We start from the raw sequence: 20028 nt of genomic DNA, 5'->3' as shown, positions 1-20028 counted from the left end.
TTATTTTAAATGATTTTTTTATCTAACAAAGAAATTTTTCTTTAGTAAAATTTCACCAAATTTCAAGTTATTAGTAAAAAAATTAAATAAAAGTTCATATTTATCTTAAATTGATTTATTATTCACCCATTGCAGGTGAAATCAAAATACCTTTATAAAGGTGAAAATATACCTTTTCACACACGTTAGCGTGTAAAAATACATAAGGATAATTTGATTAGAAAATATTTGTTTAACCTGCAACAAATTAGTAATAAATGGATGAATATAAATTCAGCAAATTCAATAATCTTGATCGCTGATTTTGGCACTGCTGATTGAGAATTAGTGCCGTTTACTCCCGGATGTATTATTTCAGGTTGATCTTGCATATCGTACTTCTGTTATCATGCACAGAATACGTACACAAAATTCACATCATCTACCTAGAGAAATGCCTATATTATCTGTATATTAAGCAAAATACAAGATGCAAAAACAATTTAAAATAGAAGATCGAACTGCCCGGGAAAAAAAAAACTCTTCTAGTATATAATACTTATAAAAGCATCCCTACATGATGTTACATAGGTTTATATAATGATGTAAAGAAAGTGTATTTGAAGCATAATCAATACAAGAAATTAGCATATATTTATGCCAAAGGATGGAGACCACCGGAAAAGGGAAGAGCGGTAGCTGTAGTTAACCTCAGAACTCAGTCCAACAAAACTAATGAGTCTGTTCTTTGAGAGCTTTCCTTCTGTTAATCATTCGATGTAATGGCAAGCAAACCTAGTACACTGATAAGAACGTACTGCAAATTTTCAATGTCAGCATCATTTTTCATGGCAGCCGATATGATTTTTATGTGATATACTTCAGAAAAGCACAGGTTAAAAGAATTGCAAACCTTTATGATAGGCTTTTCAGTCATAATGATGGTGGCCCAGCCGACGTATGGCAAGAAACTGTAGAAGAATGGTGAAGGTGTTAGTTTTTGTTCTCTTTTACCGTCTCAATCAGACAGAATGATCCTAGATATTAGCAAATGAGAATCCACATCATCTGATTTATCCTCCATTTGTGTTTTCCATGGGACTTTAAGAGGTCGTCTTGCTCAAAATATACAGTACCACTCAAGTGGATCTGGTTCAAAATTCTAGTTGGAAATGTTCACAGTTGCAATGATCCGTTAAGAGATGGATGCATGCCAAGAAATGAAGTTATAAGTAGAAGACGCAGATATAGGTTTTACCCGACAGCTCTTCCCATGATGTGGTGCCGCTGCAGCCAGTATTGATCAGGAGCATATAAGGGTATGTCGTCGCCTTCATTGTTATCCCCTAAGATGAAAAGCGAATTGGAATCGCAAAGTGAAAATCAAGGTGACGGCAGGGATTGAGAGATGCTCAAAATGACATAACTGTGTTGTAAGACAGTAAGCATTAGAGATGCTGATAAAGTTTGGCACCTTTTGTCAAGATATCAACTTCTCCTGTATCTTTCCTTTCATGAACCTATGATGAAATACGAAAAGAAATATAAGTATTTAGGATATAAAGTCTAAGATAAACCCCCAAAAGAAGAGCCCCACAAATATGAGCAGTTGTTAAAAATTGAATAAGTACTAAGGTATATCATATCAAACTAAAAGGAGAGTATGAATATGATGGTTTAACTTACCAACTTATTTGAACAAAGCCTCACACATAATGATTGTTTACCTTAATTACGCGGTGGACAATTGGAATATCACGACCCTGAAAATAAATGACGATGGAATGTGAAAAGATTGGATTGAGAAAGCAATACAAAGAAGAAAGGGCAAAGATACACGACACTACTCTGTTTTAAAATTTCATGCACAAATATTATGGACATACGTATTTCTTAACATCTACAAAGAAGAAATGGAAAATGCATTAAACTTTAATCCTATAGACTCTTTATTACACAAGGTCAGATCCTAGATTAACTGCATGCAAGAATTTTGGGAGGGAAGTATGCAATTTTGTAGGCATAGCAATCTCAATGGAGATGCTAGGTTGTTAATGAAGACGAGAAGGAAAAGAATGGCTTCAAATCACAATGCTTTGAGTTTCTATGGCTATGACTATGTGCATCAGATATGTTTCATTAACCAGACTGAATAAGAAAGTGATCCACCAGGTTGTTTCTGTCAGCTTTTACTCAATTATTCATGTCACTTAAAAAGGAACTATAAGCATGACCAAAAGAACAAGGGTGCTTCAATAAAAAAGAATTATGTCAATGTTCAGAGAAACCATCAGTATCAGTGTGCTTCCTGTGTTTCTCGACAATTCGGCGTAACTCCATGGCAATGGCTACTGATGTAGAACTACATCAACATAACTATAAAAATATTCAGTTTACAGAGGTGGAGTTGCTTTTATCTACTGTAAACGAATACGAGAAAAATTACAACAGGACGAGAAGAAAAAATGAAATAAGCTTACATCAATATTGTATACAACAATTTCGCCTACTCGAATGGGATCTCGGCTCAAGTACAAGAAAAGAATGTCTCCCTGTAGATGAAATTTTGTAAGTACGCACATACACCAGCGGAGGGAAGAGAAAAACAATCGACTCTTTTATGCTTCTAGGATATTGATACACATAGATACTCGGAAAGGCTATCATTTCTTATCTATCTTTTAAAGTGCAACTCTTGCTTAATCTTCAGACAGATAAAGTATCACCAGCCTCAAGTAAAAGCATACAAAGGAGGGCAAAAATAACAGAATATAGACAACATTTACATGAATTTATATAAGAAGCAACGCTGAAATTGTCTATGAAATAGGGCTCTTTGCAGCACGTATACAAATATGAGGTCAATAATCAGTTGCATATGATGCATTTAAGATCCAGGACTTAGTAAGGAAATGAAAGAAAAAAGAAATGTACACATGATTCCTACCATTTTCCTTTACAACAAAATAAGGATAACTTTTAAGACATTTTTAAATGCAATATAATAAGATAATATTATATTTCTATGCGATCATTTCCAGCCAAACAGAAAATGTTTTAACTTCTTATCGTTCTCCATGCTAGATTCCTAGACCCAAACAGAGCCATGGGTATCCGGAAAGTAGGTTCTTTGGAGAACAGAAACATATTTTGAAGATCGGAAGCTGACCCTACTAAATCCAGGTTCCATGCTTTCAGAAAGAACGACGACAACAGGGGATTCACTTCCAGTAACACACATCAATGTCTTCCATATCATCAGTGCAGATGCAACAATCATACCTGAAGTCAAAAAGAAAACAAACAAGAAAAAATACTTAGTGCCATAAAGAACCTTAGCGCTTCTTGATAAACCTTCACAATCAAAATACTGTAGATGTATATGCAAGAACAAGCATCATTATAAGGTTCTATTTTATTCAAAGATCGATTCTTTTTTTCATCCACGAGAGGATTGTAACTAGATTCATCAATCTTTTCACATAGTATTCCTTTTTAGTATCAGAATCATTCCACCATCCCCAGCAATAAAATTCAAATGGCATGTATTCTCAAGCATATTTAATCCTGAAACAACATTAACAATTTTTCAAGTACAACAATTTTTCAAGTACTCACTACACTAAAATGTGCCTCATGCTTCCTCTTTTCTTTTCTTTAATTTTCCAACCCACAAGATGCTAGTTCTAATTTCCAGCCACCTTACGGTGCCAAATAAGCTTTCTGACGACATAAATACATAATCACATCTGACATTTAACCAATACATACGGTCTTCAACCCATAACACCATATCCTCAGAGGTAAAACTAAAAATAATGAAGAATACTCAGTCTTTCCTTCTCTTTAAATCAAAATTCCATCAAGATTAAACTTTTATCCAAGGAAGACTAAGATTAACATCATAAGCAATGGATTAAACCCCAAAACCACACTGCCCAGAACTCAATCCCCATTTCTTGGGCCTTCCAAAGTCACCATCATTAAGCATTTGAGCACCCATACATGCGTCCCACAAAGACTATTTCAATACCGAAATAAATACCAAAAAAAGAAATGCGTGTGCTTATGAATGCTAAAGATGGAGAAGAAAGAGAAAGAGTTAAAAGAAAGAAACCAAGGCTGACTGCCTGATGGAGGGCCTGCCGGATTTTGAAGGATTTAATCGAAGCAACGCTCTCTTCGATCCAACCCATCTCCTCAGCTTCTCTCCACTCCAACAGTGAAAATCTTGCGAATTGGAAATTAGGACAGATAAAAAACGCAGGGAACCGTATTCTGAAAACTGAAAAGTGCAGTGTTGACGACACTAACGAACTCTCATTGGCCAGGCCATAAACCTATGACTCAGGCAAGGTGATGACTCGGATGCCTACATGACATTACTATTCAAGAATTGCTCCAAATGCATTTTGATAAAAAAATGGGAATATAAGAAAAGTGGGAGGAAAAACAAATTATATAAGAGACAATTTGATATTTGTTTACGAGGGAGAGAGGCAGTAAAAGTAAAATTTGATGTATATGAAACTCCTCCAAACTTTAATTTTATTTTCGTTTAAAATTGAACGGAAAAATGAAAATATATAGCCAAAAAGACAAAAAAAATATATTTTATTTTTATTTACTATATTGCTTCTGTATATGTATATAAAATTCCTCAAATTTTCTCTCCTTCCTGCTGATAGTACTGTATATAATCGTTAGAGAAAAGATAACAAAATTATTGAAAAATTACTGCATTGAAGTCAATAATAAATATTTTTATTAATGAAAAATATTCTTGTTATTGTTTGATAAATATTTTTATTAATAAGATTTTTAAATTTTTGATATATTGAAACTTATTAGTATAATATTAATTATTTATTTCTTAAAACAACAATTAAAGGAATGGTTATTCGGTAAAATTATAAAAATAATCTTTTTTTCTTGATCTGTTTTCCTCGTACCAATCAAAGTATTTGAGATTTACTCTCCTCCCAATAATATTAAATAATTTGAAGAAAAACTACTATTCTTTCCTTCCCCTCACTTTCACTTTTCTTTTTCTCTTTACTTAAATCGAACCAACCCTTAGACAATTACAACGAGCTCGTTCAAGATGGTATACTTATAAATAATTTTTATTGTTTGATTATTTATACCTCATGATGTTTCATAAAATTATATAATTATTGGACAAAAGTATATAAATATCCATTTTGTCATTGCTGTTCTTTTTAAAAAAGATTTAAGAATTTGTAAAATAAAGTTGACCAAGTGAAATTTCTTTGTTGCTCTTGTAGTTCATTAAAAAAGTTGAGAAAATATTAAAAAATGAATAAAATTATAATTTATAGTACAATTATTTTTTAATTAGTTCTCCATAAAAAAATGAATTGAAACCTAATAAAAATTAATGAAAATGACTAATTGTTGGACAAATATTAAAATTAATGGATATTGATAATTTTTCAAAAATTTGAGCGGAGTTTTTATAATTTACCGTTTTGTTTCAATCTATATAGCTTAAAAATTTATATAAACTTGGCCCTTGTCAACTATATTTTGTTTTTCATTCAATTTCTAAATTAAACATACACACATTCACATGCCATTTCTGATATATATTTTTTTAGAAAAAAGCATCATATGACACGTGGAAATTAATTAATTAATATTATAATAATAAAGAAATTTATAATAAAAATCAAGAAAAGGGAACAGCATTGTCACTCGACGCGGCACCTTTGATGTGGCTAATTCAGAATCGGTGATTACTCTTTTAGCCCCATAAGCTTCCCCACAGTCAATGTAATTAGAAGGTTCTTTTTGGGTTTTCCAATTTAGATTTTTATTAGTTTCATTTTTAATATTTTTCCACTATGGCTCACAGAATCCGGTTTACTGGACGGACGTACTTCCACGATTCCTTACTGGAATGGCGCTCATCGTACCGGTCAACTGTGCGCCTCTGACAGTGCCACGTCGAGCGCACGTTAGCTCTCGCCGCCGCCGGTTTGGTGTTTCTGCCTCTCTATCATCTCGGCCTCGTGGAGATGCAGTGGTGGTGGACTGGGTGAAGGAAACTGCGAGCTTCTTCGAGCAGGACTCCCGACCCATTATGTTGTTCGACGGTAATTTGCTTTCTATTCGAGAATCAGAAAGGATAAATTTCCAGATTAGTGTATTGTGAATTTCTGTTTGTCACGCTGTTCCGTGGGGCAAATGCTTTTATTGCTTCCACGGTGTTGAATTGATAGTTCTTCCTAAGCTCAGTGATGGAACATATAGTCATACAGTTGATAAATATTTGAATAGTAGTAAATTGTGTAACTTATTCTGTGCCAATTCCAAAATTTTGAAGTCTATAATGTCGAATTATTGAAAATGTCAATCTATCAGCGGATAGCGTTAAAAGGTTGATTTTTGTAGTGTAATGAGTGGAGCGTTCATTTTGGGTTAGAGAGAGCATTCAGTTCAAGGAATTCCTGAAGATAATTGGTGAAATTTAAAATTCGAATGCATATGCCTTGTTTCACATTTTGCTTTGTGTTATAGGTGTATGCAATTTATGTAATGGTGGCGTGAAGTTTGTCCGGGACAATGATCGAAGAAGGTTGGATTACCTTTACCCACCTTATGTTTCAATACAAAATGATTCTGTTGATTTTGATTTTAAGGATGAACTTTCGTGCAGTCTATGGTCCCGCTTTGAAAAATTAAAGATTGCATATTTCCAAGTTAACAATTGTTGCTTGTTATGCTTTGCGCCATTTGGATAAGTGCCATGTCATCAATTCATTTTCTCTTGTGGTCAATGTATTGTGTGTTCTGTTGTTTCCTAAGTCGTATCTCCTTATTTGGTTTGCCTGTGACCTGGAGTGGTTTTTACTTAGAGATTGCACCAGCAATATTCTACCTTAACCTATAATGCAAGTTCATTAACATAAACTTTTGACTTCTTCCACGGGCAGTGAGGGTTCTTATCCACGAGAATTGAATTTTGCGACCTATTGCTTTTTCAGCCAATTTTATATTGTGTGCCCTCAATTTAAGCTTCTATAAGAAGCTGAAGACAGATAATGAAGTAGGAAAGCACCTTGAACTTCCTAGGTTTTCGGAATAGGAAAAGGGTTCTTTTAGAAGATGAAGACAGATGATGGAGCAAGAAACATACTTTAACTTGGAATAGATGTTTGCCTCTAACATTGTTCATGTAGTCCTCAGACTTCCTTCTACTCTTTGTGCTGGAAATGTCACTCCTTTTGCCGAATTACAGAAAAAACTATCAAAGCTTAATCTTAAATATAGCCTGCTAGAATCTTCCTGAGGAACCTATGAGGATGACCTAGTTGAACCCTAAATATTTTAGGGAAAGTACTAAGAAGAAATGTTGTCTTCTTCATCCTCGCTATATTGGATACTGTTCATGAGGTCAGGTTCATCTCATGAAATGATATTTTTCTCAACTTTAGTTTCTTCTGCTAATTTAGTATCTCAATATTTTCCAGGAATATTAGGTTTGAAGCTCTACAAAGTGAAGCAGGCAAGAAACTTTTGCAGAGATCTGGAAGAGCACCTGATGATATTTCAAGTGTTGTTCTTGTTGAAAAAGATAGGTATGCATTCAATGTGAACACTGAAGTTCATAAATTATATCCTGCAAAACTGTTTGTTTCAGTTTTCTTGTGTGCATCGCAACAAGTGAAACACTCCCCGGGACACTAAATGACCACATTTTGAATTTTGGTAGATGTCTAAATTAACCATGGATATAAAAAGTTGATAAAGAAGTAATGATTTATTTCTTTTATTTATGCTTGATAATCTGTTAAGAATAAAAACCTTCGGCCACATATAACATTTCAATTTTATGAGATGCCCACAGCAGTTAAGCAGTCATGATATGAAAAGTTGGCAAAGAAATAAGGATTTATTTTTTATTTCTGCTCAATAGTTTTGTAAAGGAAAGAACCTTCAGCACATATATCGATGGACACACTTCATGCTTGCAAATTATTGCAATATGATTTTTCCAAAACTTATGCTGGATATTTTACAAAATTGGGTTCTAAGAAAGAACAGTTTCAGATGTTCGTAGGTAACACTTTTATTTCGGATTTAATGTGAATATCTCCCTTGATTACATAGTGCATGCAATTATCTCGCATTTGTCTTTGCGGAAAAGAAAAGATTTTCTGAGCTTGTAACTCAGTGGAAACGGGATCCAATCAATATCTTTGAAGAAGCTTGAAGAAAATCTGTGACAAACATTATTTGAAAGGCATTATTATGGTGTTTATTGGAGTTCCATTCAGGTCGTATATCAAGTCAGAGGCTGTACTGAAGATTATGGAATACATAAATTTGCCATTTCCCCAGCTGGCATTCTTCCTGCAATTTGTACCCTTGTAAGTCAAATCTAGTTTGCTACTTTGTAATGTATAAAAGGAAATATGAATTGGTCTATCTCCTATTATTTCATTCTCTGATTACTTCTGCAGGTTCGTACGGGATTTTGTATATGAAAATATTGCAGATAACAGATATAACTTTTTTGGTCGGTCAGATTCTTGTGAGATATAGGATTTTCTTGGTCTGTATTATCATGAAGAAGAGGAACAAGGTGCCTTTGTCTTGTAATTAAATGATTTATATATAGAATAAAGTTGTGATTCTTCCTTCCTTTCTTTTACTTGTGCATGCGTTAAAGATTACAGATGGTGAGAGTTTAATTTGTAAATAATCATATTGGTAATCCTTTGAATTTATAGTCTTTTTGATGACTCAACCCAAAGTTTTATTCTTAAGGTGCAATCTACCTGTAGAATGTATCTCAAAAAATCAGAGCCTTCGTCTCTGAATGTTCTTAAACGGTCTTGCTTCCAAAGTGGCTTCTTATGTGTAGCCATGGAAATATGCCAAGTGAATCTGGAGTATCGATTCTGACATTAACTAGAGAAGTGATTTTGCATTGTTCCTCCATGGCGCTAAACTCTCCTCATGTGGTATTATTTTCATGTCACTTTCCCATTTGGATTAACTATTACCATCTTCATTTACAATGATAGGAAACTAGTGCATTTCAAATTAATAATTGCTTTGTTATATGCTTAAGATTTTAGCTAATCTTTTTCTCACAAGAAGGGTTGAGAGGCTAATATTAATGTGGCAGTTTCAGAAGATTGTGTATGAAATAAAAGATCTAATATCAAGACTTCCACTGGTCAGTTGCTATTTCTACTTTGATAATTGATAGAACTACAACTTTAAAGGGGATATTTTCCTTGTTCTCCATATGGATGTCAAAAATACTGAACCCTTTTCATGTTCATTTCTTACTTCAGTTAATTCTTCTTGGATGGGAGATAGAACTAATTATTATACATGGAGGCAGTAGACAAATAACTGAATGACCTCAGAAGTTTATCTGAAGTAGACTATGGAAAAGAAGCAAATGCCACTGTATTTGGATTTCAACTATATTTACTCAAAATCTTTTGGAAGTAATACAAATTGGGAGAGTTTGTGCAAGTGAAAACCTAAGGAGACAAGTCTAACGTTGTTGTTCTTCTGCAGCCTAGTGGTTGATAAGCGTATCTGATCAAAATGTGTCACAGCTTTAGTTCCTTAGGCAGTCCATAGCTGGGTGCAGTGCATGAGCTGCTGTCCCATGAGCATTGATGCAATGGGCAGTAGTTGAATCATTTGGATAAACTGATTCTATGTCTACATCATCCACTACGATATCAGTGCAGGGAACGGTTTGGCTGCAGCTGAAGTTAATCGTAGCATTTTTGCAGATTGATGTTCCATGGAGTCCAGAGTATCTCACATGACTAACTTTCACTGCAGATGTCTGATGGAAGGGAGATAAACAGATAATTAGCAGAAAAAGGAGTGAAAAAGAGCACAGTTCTGATCTGGAACTATAGTTGCTTACTTTATTAGCGCATTTCTTGTGAGGACAGTAGTACTGGTCAATGATAACAGGGTTATTAGCTGCTACGAAGGTTATTTTTGAGAAGGTGATGTTCCTGGCAAATCCGGAACCTCCCTGTAGAAGAAGAACCAAGAATCACAGGTTAATCTCTATACCTTAAAAGATGCATTACAAATGACTTTTACGTATGTGATTCTGCTCAGCTTTTGAGTTGTTTACCTGCCATGTTTTGATTCTCACTCCATTATCAGTTCTAGTAAAGATGCTATTAGTTATGCTTATTCCTTCTACTTCGTCATGCCGTCCATCTTTCCCTAAACTCCCAATACTGCAGAAAGACATGCAAAAGATCTTTCTCAATAAAAAATTAACATGATGCCAACTTAAGGAAAACGTGTTAACTAATACTGCTACATTGTTAGATGTCGAATGGGTTGAGAAATACACCTTATTCCATGTCCAGGACCACATGCTATATTGGATATGTCTACATTTGAAGTACCTCCATTAATGGCAATACAGTCGTCCCCTTTTATGACATTGACAGGATAGTTTATCAGACTGATTAGCGTTATCATGCATAAATTGCACCGCAGAAAGGGGAGTGAGATAGGAATGTGTACCAGTTGCCATGAGGCAGTTGTGAATATGAAGATTGGATGAAGCGCTGATGTCAATTCCATCTGTGTTGGGACTCTTTGCAGGGGCCCTTATGTCCAGGTTTGAAATGGTTGCACCGTTGCATCCATTTATGGAAACATGGTTCTTTTGGCTGTTCCTATGCTTCAGTCCTCTGACTTGAAGTTCATTGCAGTGAGAAAACCGGAGCGCCTTTGAAATTTTCATAATTTAATGGGGCATTAGGATCTTGATTTTGTGAAGTAATATCAAGAGGAACTGAAGCAGAAATTGAATTACTTACAGTAGGTCGCGTTCTGTCGTCTCCCTGAAACAGATGGAACAGAAGAGTGTCAAAAGCCAGACAATAATTTGCGTTAAATTTTGTATGCGAAATCGAAATATTCCATGTAGAGAATGTGAACTCACATGTGTCCACCATGATTCTCCTCGACCATCAATCACTCCTTGTCCACTCCCTGCCACAATAAGCCCGTCTACCCGATGAAAGGACAACCATTCATCTGCACTTTTCTTCGTCCATGCTGATCTTGGAGGCGCAACAATGTCTCCCAAGATCTGTATATACACATTATATATATTAATACACACACACATACACACACAAACGAAGTGTAATATGTGATGCAACACTAATTTATCGTAAAAGTTTAGAATGTATGGAATTTTCCTTACATTTAAAGAGTGAAAATAAGCTCACATACAGAAGGAAGCGTTTACAAAGTTAAATTTACTGGCTTGTTTGAAAGGGATGTTTTCTTTACCTCAAATGTAATGGAATTTGATGTACATGGACCTTCAAATTGGATTGGAGAGACCAAAAATGTTTTCCCACTTGGTACCGTTACCTTGGCGTTGTTCGTCTTTCTCTTGCAGGCCGCCTCCCATGCTGACTGAAATGCCTGTTAAGGTTTTTTGGAGGAAAAATGTTAGAGTTAAAAGGAATCATGACAAGCTAACCCAAATCAGTTAGTAGATTTTTTGTAATAAAAACATATATTAGGACAAAGAAGATATAGTATAATACTATATCATGGTGAGATCTCAGTTGTGACTCCTGGGATTCCTTTACAAGAATTCAGATAAATGGTGAGGACCGTTCAATGGTTTTAAGTTCAGGATAGTGCAACGATTTGGATTCAAGATTTTCTGTCGGGGTTTTAAATACGAATTTTGAGTGTTTCTGTAAATAAAAAATATAATATATTGGATTGATGGTCTATAAGTCCTTGATTCTTGTACTAGAGCTTGCAGAAAGGTATTACTAATATATTAATATTATTTTTTTTAAGTGGTAATTATATACATGATTATATTAATATTTTAATAAATTGGGTAATATATCAATTCAACCAATACATCGATATGACTAAAAACAATAACTAAATTAACGGTGAATTTTACTATTTTCTCAACTGCAAGTGTCCAACTATAATAATTTAAATATTTTTTTCCAATCTAACTGAAAAATCTGAAATAAAGCAATAAATACTAGGATTTAAAGATCTCGCAATATAAAAAATTTCAAAACTATGATTAAATGATTCGACTTTTCACAAATGGACTAATAATCTAAAACACAACGCGTACAACTCAATCGGTTTCATCCAAAAATAAAAAGGGATAATTTTTTATTTGTGTTCCTCAAGTACCATATGTACTCTTTAACTCACAGTGATTAAAAAAATAATAATAATTTGCCAACTTATTAGGAAGATGCATGAAAAAGAATATTAACATACTAGTATTCAAAGATGCAAACAATAATAATAATAATAATTACTTTAGAATCGTCTGTATTTCCATCTCCGACAGCTCCAAAGTTTGTGACGTCGTGAGTAGTCTTGGAATGGGTGGACGGAGTGTGATTATGCCCATTTAAGGCACTGCGATGACCCTCACTAACCATGCTTGAACCCAGTAGAACCCACCATAAAACCAATATTTGAGCAAAAGTTTCCTAGAAAAAAAAAAAAAGAAACAATAAAAAGATTAGATAAGTTTTGAGGAGTAAAATGTTTTTTTAGTCATATAAAATAAGGTCAGAATTTTTTTTGGTACCACAATTATGATAGGTGATGCTTTTAGTTCCATAAAATACAAAATTACGTCTTTTATTTGTTATTTGAAATAAGTTAAACAATCAATTATTGTTAAAATAGAGAGACGCTCGTAATTTTTCGAACTAAACTTTACTAATAAAAAATGAATAAATTATATTGGTACCTCATAAGGTTAGGTCTAATTATATAAACGTATTCCGTATTTTTTGTAAAATTACAAATACACTCTTTCAAAGTTGTAATTGTCATTTACATCAACACCATCATAGAGGCGAAAACTTATTCAAACACCCCTGAACGATGACACCTTCTCATTGGGTGTATTTGTATAACTAGACTTAGATATTTCTGAAATGTCAATGTAATTTACTCTAAAAAGATGACAGAGAAAAATGAAACAAGAGAAAAAAAGGTAATTAGGCAAGAAAAACTTGAATTATCTATTTGAATTAAACAAAAATGTCATCTGTTTTCGTACCATTGTAGGATGAGGTTTCTGAACACCACCACCTTAAACTCTTCTTAAAATAACTAAGTAGTAGTGCAATAATCTGAGGCAATGGGAGGACAAATATATAGTGAATGTGGAGGCAAGAATTTAATGTTGTTAGCCATTTGGGTTATTAGGTAATGGGACACTAACAGGACTCGTGGTCTGAAATTTCAAGTCTAGAAAGTTGGTAAAACACAATCGAAAAGTGTTGGTCAATTCCTTTCCATCTAAATTCGTTATTTCCTTTGTTTTCATGGATTTTGACATCTTCTTTAAGCACAACATCATTTAGTTCTTTTTGCCCTAACTATAATTAAGTTGATATTGCTGTCTCGCCAAGAACATATGTGTAATTAATTAATAATTAATAAATGATTTTTTTATGACATTTGTAAGTAGTAATCAGAGCTGTTTTAATTTCGTTGAACCTAACCTAAGATTACGATGCACGGATTTTGTGGGGTTTCAGAATAGTATTATTGAGATATCAAGTGGTATTTATTGACGGGTGATGTATAAATTACTTTCTTTCTTATAAGAACATACCGCAGATCATGTCACAATCAATAATTATTTTTTCGTGATCAAGTAAATTCAATGTGGAAACTTATTTTTTTATCAGAGTTAATTAATATTTGTTATAATTTTAACTTTAAATAAAATATTTTTTTTTTATAAATTTTAACTATGATTAATATATTGAGTACGTCTACAGAAACAACGGTTGTTAAATAAAAGAAAGAAATGTTGATAGTATTTGTCAAAGTGAGAAGCAATTTTGGTCTTAATCAACTGTATGTACGATGATGTTTCATTTCATGTCCACTCCCACCCTTATAAGTTTCTCTGACTTGTCATTCATTGTTGGGGGAATAACCATCACCCCACATTGTCAACTCACATAATCGATACTCTGCATAACTTTTTTTTAAAAAAAAGATATAAATAATTCATATAAATCCAAATATTTAATATTAAAAAGCATTTTTAAAAAATACAAAAAAAAATTAATTAATATAAGTGTTTCAACATATAAAGAAAAATATATAAATGAAAGAAGAACAAATATGTAATTGGAGAGAGAAAAGAAATAATTTTGTGAGAGAACAGAGCTTTTCTAGATTGTATGAGTTGTTGTAAAAAATATCATATGCACTGCACATGTAATATCTTACTCATACATTGCCATTAAATATCATATTTATAGTGCACGTGATGTTTTTCTGGTAAAAAAATCGACGAAAAAATAAATATATATAACAAAGTGTAAATTTTACAAAGTTGAGATGGTAAATCGATAAAAATAAAAATAAAAATAAAAATAAATAATAAAGTATAAAAATGAGTATAATTCGAATGTCAAAATAATTTAGAATATCAATCTTTATAATTTTAGTCATCCTGTTTTGGATTGCATTAATTAGGTACTAATATCTAGCATATAAGAATACTTTATAAACTGTTCACATATAATGCACAAAAAGTAATTAATTACATCATTCCTATATATTAATATATTCAAATACTTATACTTAAGATTATCATGACTCGATGTTCATTAACTATCCAAGATTATTTCATTAAAATTCGAAAACTATATATTAGTTACTTGTCTTCATCAAAATTGCTCTATTTAACTCATGCAAACCTATGTTTTCGTTCGCTAAATTTGTAAGTTCAACTTGAACTCGATTCAATTATTAAAAAAGAAAAATTTAAAAATATCAAATAACTCAGGTCCAACTTGCATTTTATTTAACTAAAGCTCATTCAAACTCGATGATAATTCAGACAAATTTGAATAATAATGTGTTTAACTCAATTCGATTTGTATAATTTCATCCCTACCACTGCACGATCATTGAAAGAGAAGTTTGTTTGCATATCACCACCTTTTCTCTCGACATAAATAGAAGAACAATCGATATATATATATATATGTCATTAATTGACAATTAACATTTCATGTTTTCTTACAATAAAAAAATAATACAAAAAAAAAATATTATGATTGTCATCAAACAGCTTCCTAGCTGGTACCATAATGATCCAACGTTGTGCGCCCAAATCTGAAACTACTTGATCAAACAGTCGACAACGGGGCTGGTGGTATCCTGAGCCGTTCCATAAGCGTTCAGACAAATCGCAGTGGTTGAATTGCGAGGATCGGTTGATGTTATGTCAACGCCGTTAAGTGTAATATTAGTACAAGGAACGGTGTTGCTGCACCTGAAGCTGATGGTAGCATTCTTGCAGGAAGATGTTCCTACCAGTCCTGTATATGTCACTTCACTCACTTTGACACCAGACGTCTGATCAATACACAACAAATTAATTAACTAATAAATTAGTCGGAGGCGTTGCATCCGATTTAAATATTTATTATTAAAAGTCATGTAAAAATAATATTTTAATTTTATAGTGTCTGTTGTTAAATTATTTAAACTAAATTATTTTTTAAATCAAAAATTATAAACGATTTTCTATCTAACTTATGCATCTTAGATATTAGTAAATTATAGGTATTAAATTATTTTTTCAAACACTCAAACTTTATTTATTTACTCTTTTTCACTTTTAAGTTTTGTTTTCAAGTACTTTCAATTTTTACTACGGTTTAACTTGAATTTTCTCTGCAACTTATTTAACCGTAGAAGCAGAAGTTATTGAAAACACCCATTTATTCGAATGAAAAAATTATCGAGCATCGAGAAAAATACTAACATGATTGCTGCATTTTTTGTGAGGACAGTAAAACTGGTCGATGATGACGGGGCGGTCGGCGGCCACAAAATTTATATTCGAGAAATGGATATTTCTGGCAAACCCAGAACCTCCCTGCATGAAGATACTGTAAGAATATGTATACAGTTGTAGTTTGATTGTCTAAAATGTTTATGATTGTTACCTGCCATGTTTTGATCCTTACACCATTTGTAGTTCCGTTGAGAGTGCAATTATTTACTCTTATCGCTTCCACTTGGTCGTATTTTCCACTCTGCCCTAAACTCCCAATACTGCAAAAACAAAGATAAAACTAAACCATTGATATGTAGAAGAGATCATACGAGGTTGGGAAAAAAGAGTCTTTTGTTTTCTCTGTCCCAATTTTATTGCTATGATTGTTTTATTTTCTGAGACGCACTAAAATAAGATTTATTTTTAAAATTAGGCCGAACCCATGTTATTTTCGAGCGCATTGAACGAAATATTGTTGAATATATTATACACACATTGAAAATAAAATATTTTCTTAAAGATACAAATAATGCAAGTTTTATACATAGCATTTATATATTAAATATCATTCCGACTTAAAAGAATATTACCACAATATATATATATATATATATATATATATAAACTTTTACTTTTTCAGTTGTTACCGTACCAAATCAAATGATCGGAACCTAACCCTAAAACAAGGGAGTAGCACATATATATAGATATATGTAACACCAAAATTTACGAACCTTATTCCATGTCCAGGACCACAAGCTATCTCGGATATAGTAACATTGAAAGTGCCTCCTTTGATGGCAATACAATCATCCCCTTTTATGACAAAACATACATAGGATCAAATTCATGAAGCCAAATCCACATCCGGATTAATATTATATTGGCTCATTAAATTTACACTCCATAACCTATAGTCTATCTATAAAATTATTTGTATTTTAAGAAAATACACATACACTTCTTAGAAACGTCAACTTAATTTACACTAATTACCTGATGTTTCAAAAAATTACACATATACCTTCTAAAGACCCCAAACTACTCATTTTTTTTAGCTGTCATGGGTGGTTTATGATTACACAACAACCAAGATGACTTCAATAAATAAACCATAGATAAAGAATATAAAATTACGTAATTATCCCTATTATATCTTTTTATCGCAAATTAATTCGTATTGCATCTTGCACGGCATTTACCGCATGCATATGCTCACTGTAAATTTTATTTTTCAAAATAAATAATAATATATTTCCGATACACGTAGCATGATATATATATATTTGTTGAGTACAATACAAGATGTGATCCAGATTTATATATATAGAAAAAATCAATTCAAAAATTGGAAAAAAATAAAAAAGAAAAGAAAAGGTGGAAGTGGGACCTGTTTGGATGGTGGAGTTTTGAATGAGGACATTTGTGGAAGAGAAGAGATCAATGCCGTCGGTATTGGGACTGCTTGCAGGGGCGATTATGTGATTGCTTGAAATGCTTACGTTACTACTTTGAGTTATGGAGAGATGGAATTTCGGGCTGTTTATTTGTTTCAATCCCCTTATTTCCACCTTCCTACAATCAGTAAATACCATTGCCTGAAAAAATAAAAATTACATGAAATTTAGGTTTTTTCTTTTTTTAAGAGAAAAAAAAAAGTATTTTAATTGTAATAAATTATGATATAAGTGTTGGACTTACGGTTGGTCTCGGGTCGTCTCCCTGAAACAAAAGGGATGGAAGTACGTTAAGAGAGGACAAATAATTTAATATTAATATTTTAATAAGCCTCCTTACATATCGATTTTGCATGTGAAACTTAGGACAACCTCTTATTTGGTTTGATTTTAATTTTATATTAAATGATTATTTTATCTAAAAAATTTAAATTATTAGGAAGGATAATTTTTTTAATATTAATATCTTAATCATATTAGATATTAAAAATTAGTTGACGGGTCGTAGAAATAATTTTAATATGAGTAAAAAATAGAAAATTAAAGAAGTGAAAATAAAGAGTACAGACAGATAAAATATAGATGTTCGTGAACAAGTGACTGAGTGTGGTAAGTACTAACCTGGCCCCACCATGAAGCTCCTTGTCCATCAACTAATCCTTGTCCATTCCCGACCACCTTAAGCCCCTCAACTCCACGAAACTTAAGCCATGAACTTGCAGTCTTACTCTTCCATTCTGTTTTTGGTGGAGCAACTATGCTTCCTAATATCTGTCCCAAACATATTTCCCAAATTTATTTCATTGCAACATTAACAATCTTTGTTTTTTTTTTTTTTTTTTAAATATAACAATAAAAATATCAATAGTCCATGTTGTGAGGTCACGTGTCACTTAAACAATAAAATTAAGCGATAATTTTAATATTATCAATAATTATTATATTTAATGACAAAAATTTTCATTTTCTCATGACCATGAACGTTGTAGATTTAATAGTTGTATTTATTTTTGTTAAATTTATTATTAACAATAATTAGCGTCAGCAGGCTGTGCACAAAATTGTCTCTGGAAACAATTAGTTAGTAATACGTGTATTGTATTTGTGTCGTCACTAATTATTTTAGTAATAACTTTACACATAATTTTAACACTAACAATTATGTTGGTGTTCAATCAAAACAGTTGTCATTAATATTATATTTTATTGTACATCTCGAGGATATGTCCAATTACAAAAGCACTCACTGCTCTTTAATAATGTGTGTACTTATAATTACAATTACAGTCTTAAAGGTACGACGAATATGGAGTAATTATGTTATTAGACCTAATTCCATGGAATATTATTATAATTTATAACAAAAGAAAAAAAAAATGAAATGTTACCTCAAGGGTAATGTTGTAGGGTTGGCATGGGCCTCCAAATTGGATGGGGAAGACCAAAAATGTCTTCCCACTGGGTGCGCTTATGGTAACACTGCCTGAACCATTCCGGCAACCTGCTTCCCATGCTGATTCAAAAGCCTGTCAGACAGTTTTTGCCAAGATGATGGAATCAGTATTTTGTAACTAATGGAGCATAGTCAAAATTTTGTATGAATTCTTAGAAATGTTGCTCTAATTAATAATGAATTGAATTACGCTGGAATCATCTGTTTTTCCATCTCCGACAGCTCCAAATTCCATGACATTGAGTGTTGTCTGTTGAGGTTGAGGGGCCGGCGGCCCGTAATGATCATACGCCTCAAATACGGACGTTGCATGCGCATCCTTTGTAGTGCTCAATTCCAAAATTACGCACAATAAAATCAGAAAATACGTTGAAAACCCCTGCAGTGTATACATTAATTAAGTTTCAATCCCAAAAATAAATCAAACTGCATAAATAATTATTTTTCTACAGAAATGGTGTCCTATAAATGCAACTAAATAGTGTCAAACTAGTGATCTATAGAAAAATTAATTAAATAAAAATAATAATGAGTTAAAATAAAAGAAGCTACGAGACTACGAATAACGATAAAAAACCAAAAACCTTTCTTGTATCCGATTATTTTTTTCCGCTCAAAATCGACCATTAATTCGATACTAAAATTATGTAAAAATTGTCATACCATTATTTGCTTGTTTTTGTGAAATAACGCACTCGAGAATTGCTTCACACAAAGTTATATTAGTAATACTTATAGTTGCAGGGTTTTGGGCATGGCAAAATAAATACAGGCAGGAGTATCTGTCACAAAGATTCAGTGAAGGTAAAAAAGTAATTAAAAATAATTAAATTTTGATTACAAGAACCTTATGACATTTCTACAGTCAAAGGTCCCATGATCTGACGATCAATTAAGGTAGTCATGAAATGCCACATTAACACATTCAATTAATTCATTAATTAATTAAAGGGCGTTCCAATCTTCGTTATTAATGACATATAGAAAATAATTATTAATTTGATTCTATTTTGAATGGATTTTCATCTCTTGGAATAGCAAAAATCATAACAAAATTTTGAAGTCAACTTTCCGTAGTGTTTTAAAGGCATTTAGAAATTGGATGGTTGGTATATATGATATGATTTTATTTTATTTTAATAAAATTTAGTGTTTCATTTGATTTTATTTTTTTGGAATCCAATAGAATATATGCGGCGCTGCCACTTGTTTTTAAAATCATTAATTATCATAGTTTCTTCCGTAACTTGCATGTATTATGCATGTCATATAATATT

The 20028-nt window shown here is 32.4% G+C and overlaps 4 protein-coding genes across 6 annotated transcripts; 1 reads left to right on the top strand and 3 right to left on the bottom strand.

Moving 5' to 3' along the window:
- Positions 1-507: 507 nt before the first annotated feature.
- Positions 508-4300, bottom strand: LOC105157524 (uncharacterized). The gene is made up of 8 exons (XM_011073925.3): positions 4097-4300; positions 3149-3261; positions 2460-2531; positions 1707-1742; positions 1454-1499; positions 1238-1325; positions 893-950; positions 508-796 (listed from the first exon to the last, which is right to left on the bottom strand). The coding sequence occupies exons 1-8, from the start codon at positions 4173-4175 to the stop codon at positions 746-748; spliced, it is 543 nt and encodes a 180-aa protein (XP_011072227.1). The 5' UTR covers positions 4176-4300; the 3' UTR covers positions 508-745.
- A 1541-nt stretch (positions 4301-5841) lies between these two features.
- Positions 5842-8650, top strand: LOC105157523 (Putative thiol-disulfide oxidoreductase DCC). Of its 3 annotated transcripts, none has more exons than XM_088878624.1 (5): positions 5842-6098; positions 6523-6580; positions 7476-7583; positions 8273-8375; positions 8469-8650. In XM_088878624.1, the coding sequence occupies exons 1-5, from the start codon at positions 5903-5905 to the stop codon at positions 8490-8492; spliced, it is 489 nt and encodes a 162-aa protein (XP_088734750.1). In that variant the 5' UTR covers positions 5842-5902; the 3' UTR covers positions 8493-8650. The 3 variants fall into 3 exon arrangements, with proteins under 3 accessions (XP_088734750.1, XP_088734751.1, XP_011072226.1); XM_011073924.3 differs by having other exon boundaries at positions 5843-6098; positions 8283-8375; XM_088878625.1 differs by lacking the exons at positions 8273-8375; positions 8469-8650 and adding an exon at positions 8116-8256.
- A 759-nt stretch (positions 8651-9409) lies between these two features.
- LOC110011681 (putative polygalacturonase At3g15720) lies at positions 9410-13152 on the bottom strand. Its single transcript, XM_020692300.2, has 10 exons — positions 13088-13152; positions 12330-12506; positions 11311-11448; positions 10955-11104; positions 10830-10853; positions 10531-10738; positions 10355-10436; positions 10127-10235; positions 9908-10021; positions 9410-9823 (listed from the first exon to the last, which is right to left on the bottom strand). The coding sequence occupies exons 1-10, from the start codon at positions 13088-13090 to the stop codon at positions 9587-9589; spliced, it is 1242 nt and encodes a 413-aa protein (XP_020547959.2). The 5' UTR covers positions 13091-13152; the 3' UTR covers positions 9410-9586.
- A 2025-nt stretch (positions 13153-15177) lies between these two features.
- LOC105157590 (putative polygalacturonase At3g15720) lies at positions 15178-18986 on the bottom strand. The gene is made up of 9 exons (XM_020692486.2): positions 18942-18986; positions 18687-18824; positions 17920-18069; positions 17543-17563; positions 17232-17439; positions 16576-16657; positions 16011-16119; positions 15827-15940; positions 15178-15414 (listed from the first exon to the last, which is right to left on the bottom strand). Exons 1-9 carry the CDS (start codon positions 18984-18986, stop codon positions 15178-15180), a joined length of 1104 nt encoding a protein of 367 aa, XP_020548145.2.
- Between the last annotated feature and the right edge of the window lie 1042 nt (positions 18987-20028).

This window comes from Sesamum indicum, linkage group LG3 (genome assembly GCF_026168435.1).
Source record: "Sesamum indicum cultivar Baizhima isolate 11 linkage group LG3, ASM2616843v1, whole genome shotgun sequence".
NCBI lineage: Eukaryota > Viridiplantae > Streptophyta > Magnoliopsida > Lamiales > Pedaliaceae > Sesamum > Sesamum indicum.
This window is presented reverse-complemented; position numbering and strand designations above follow the sequence as displayed.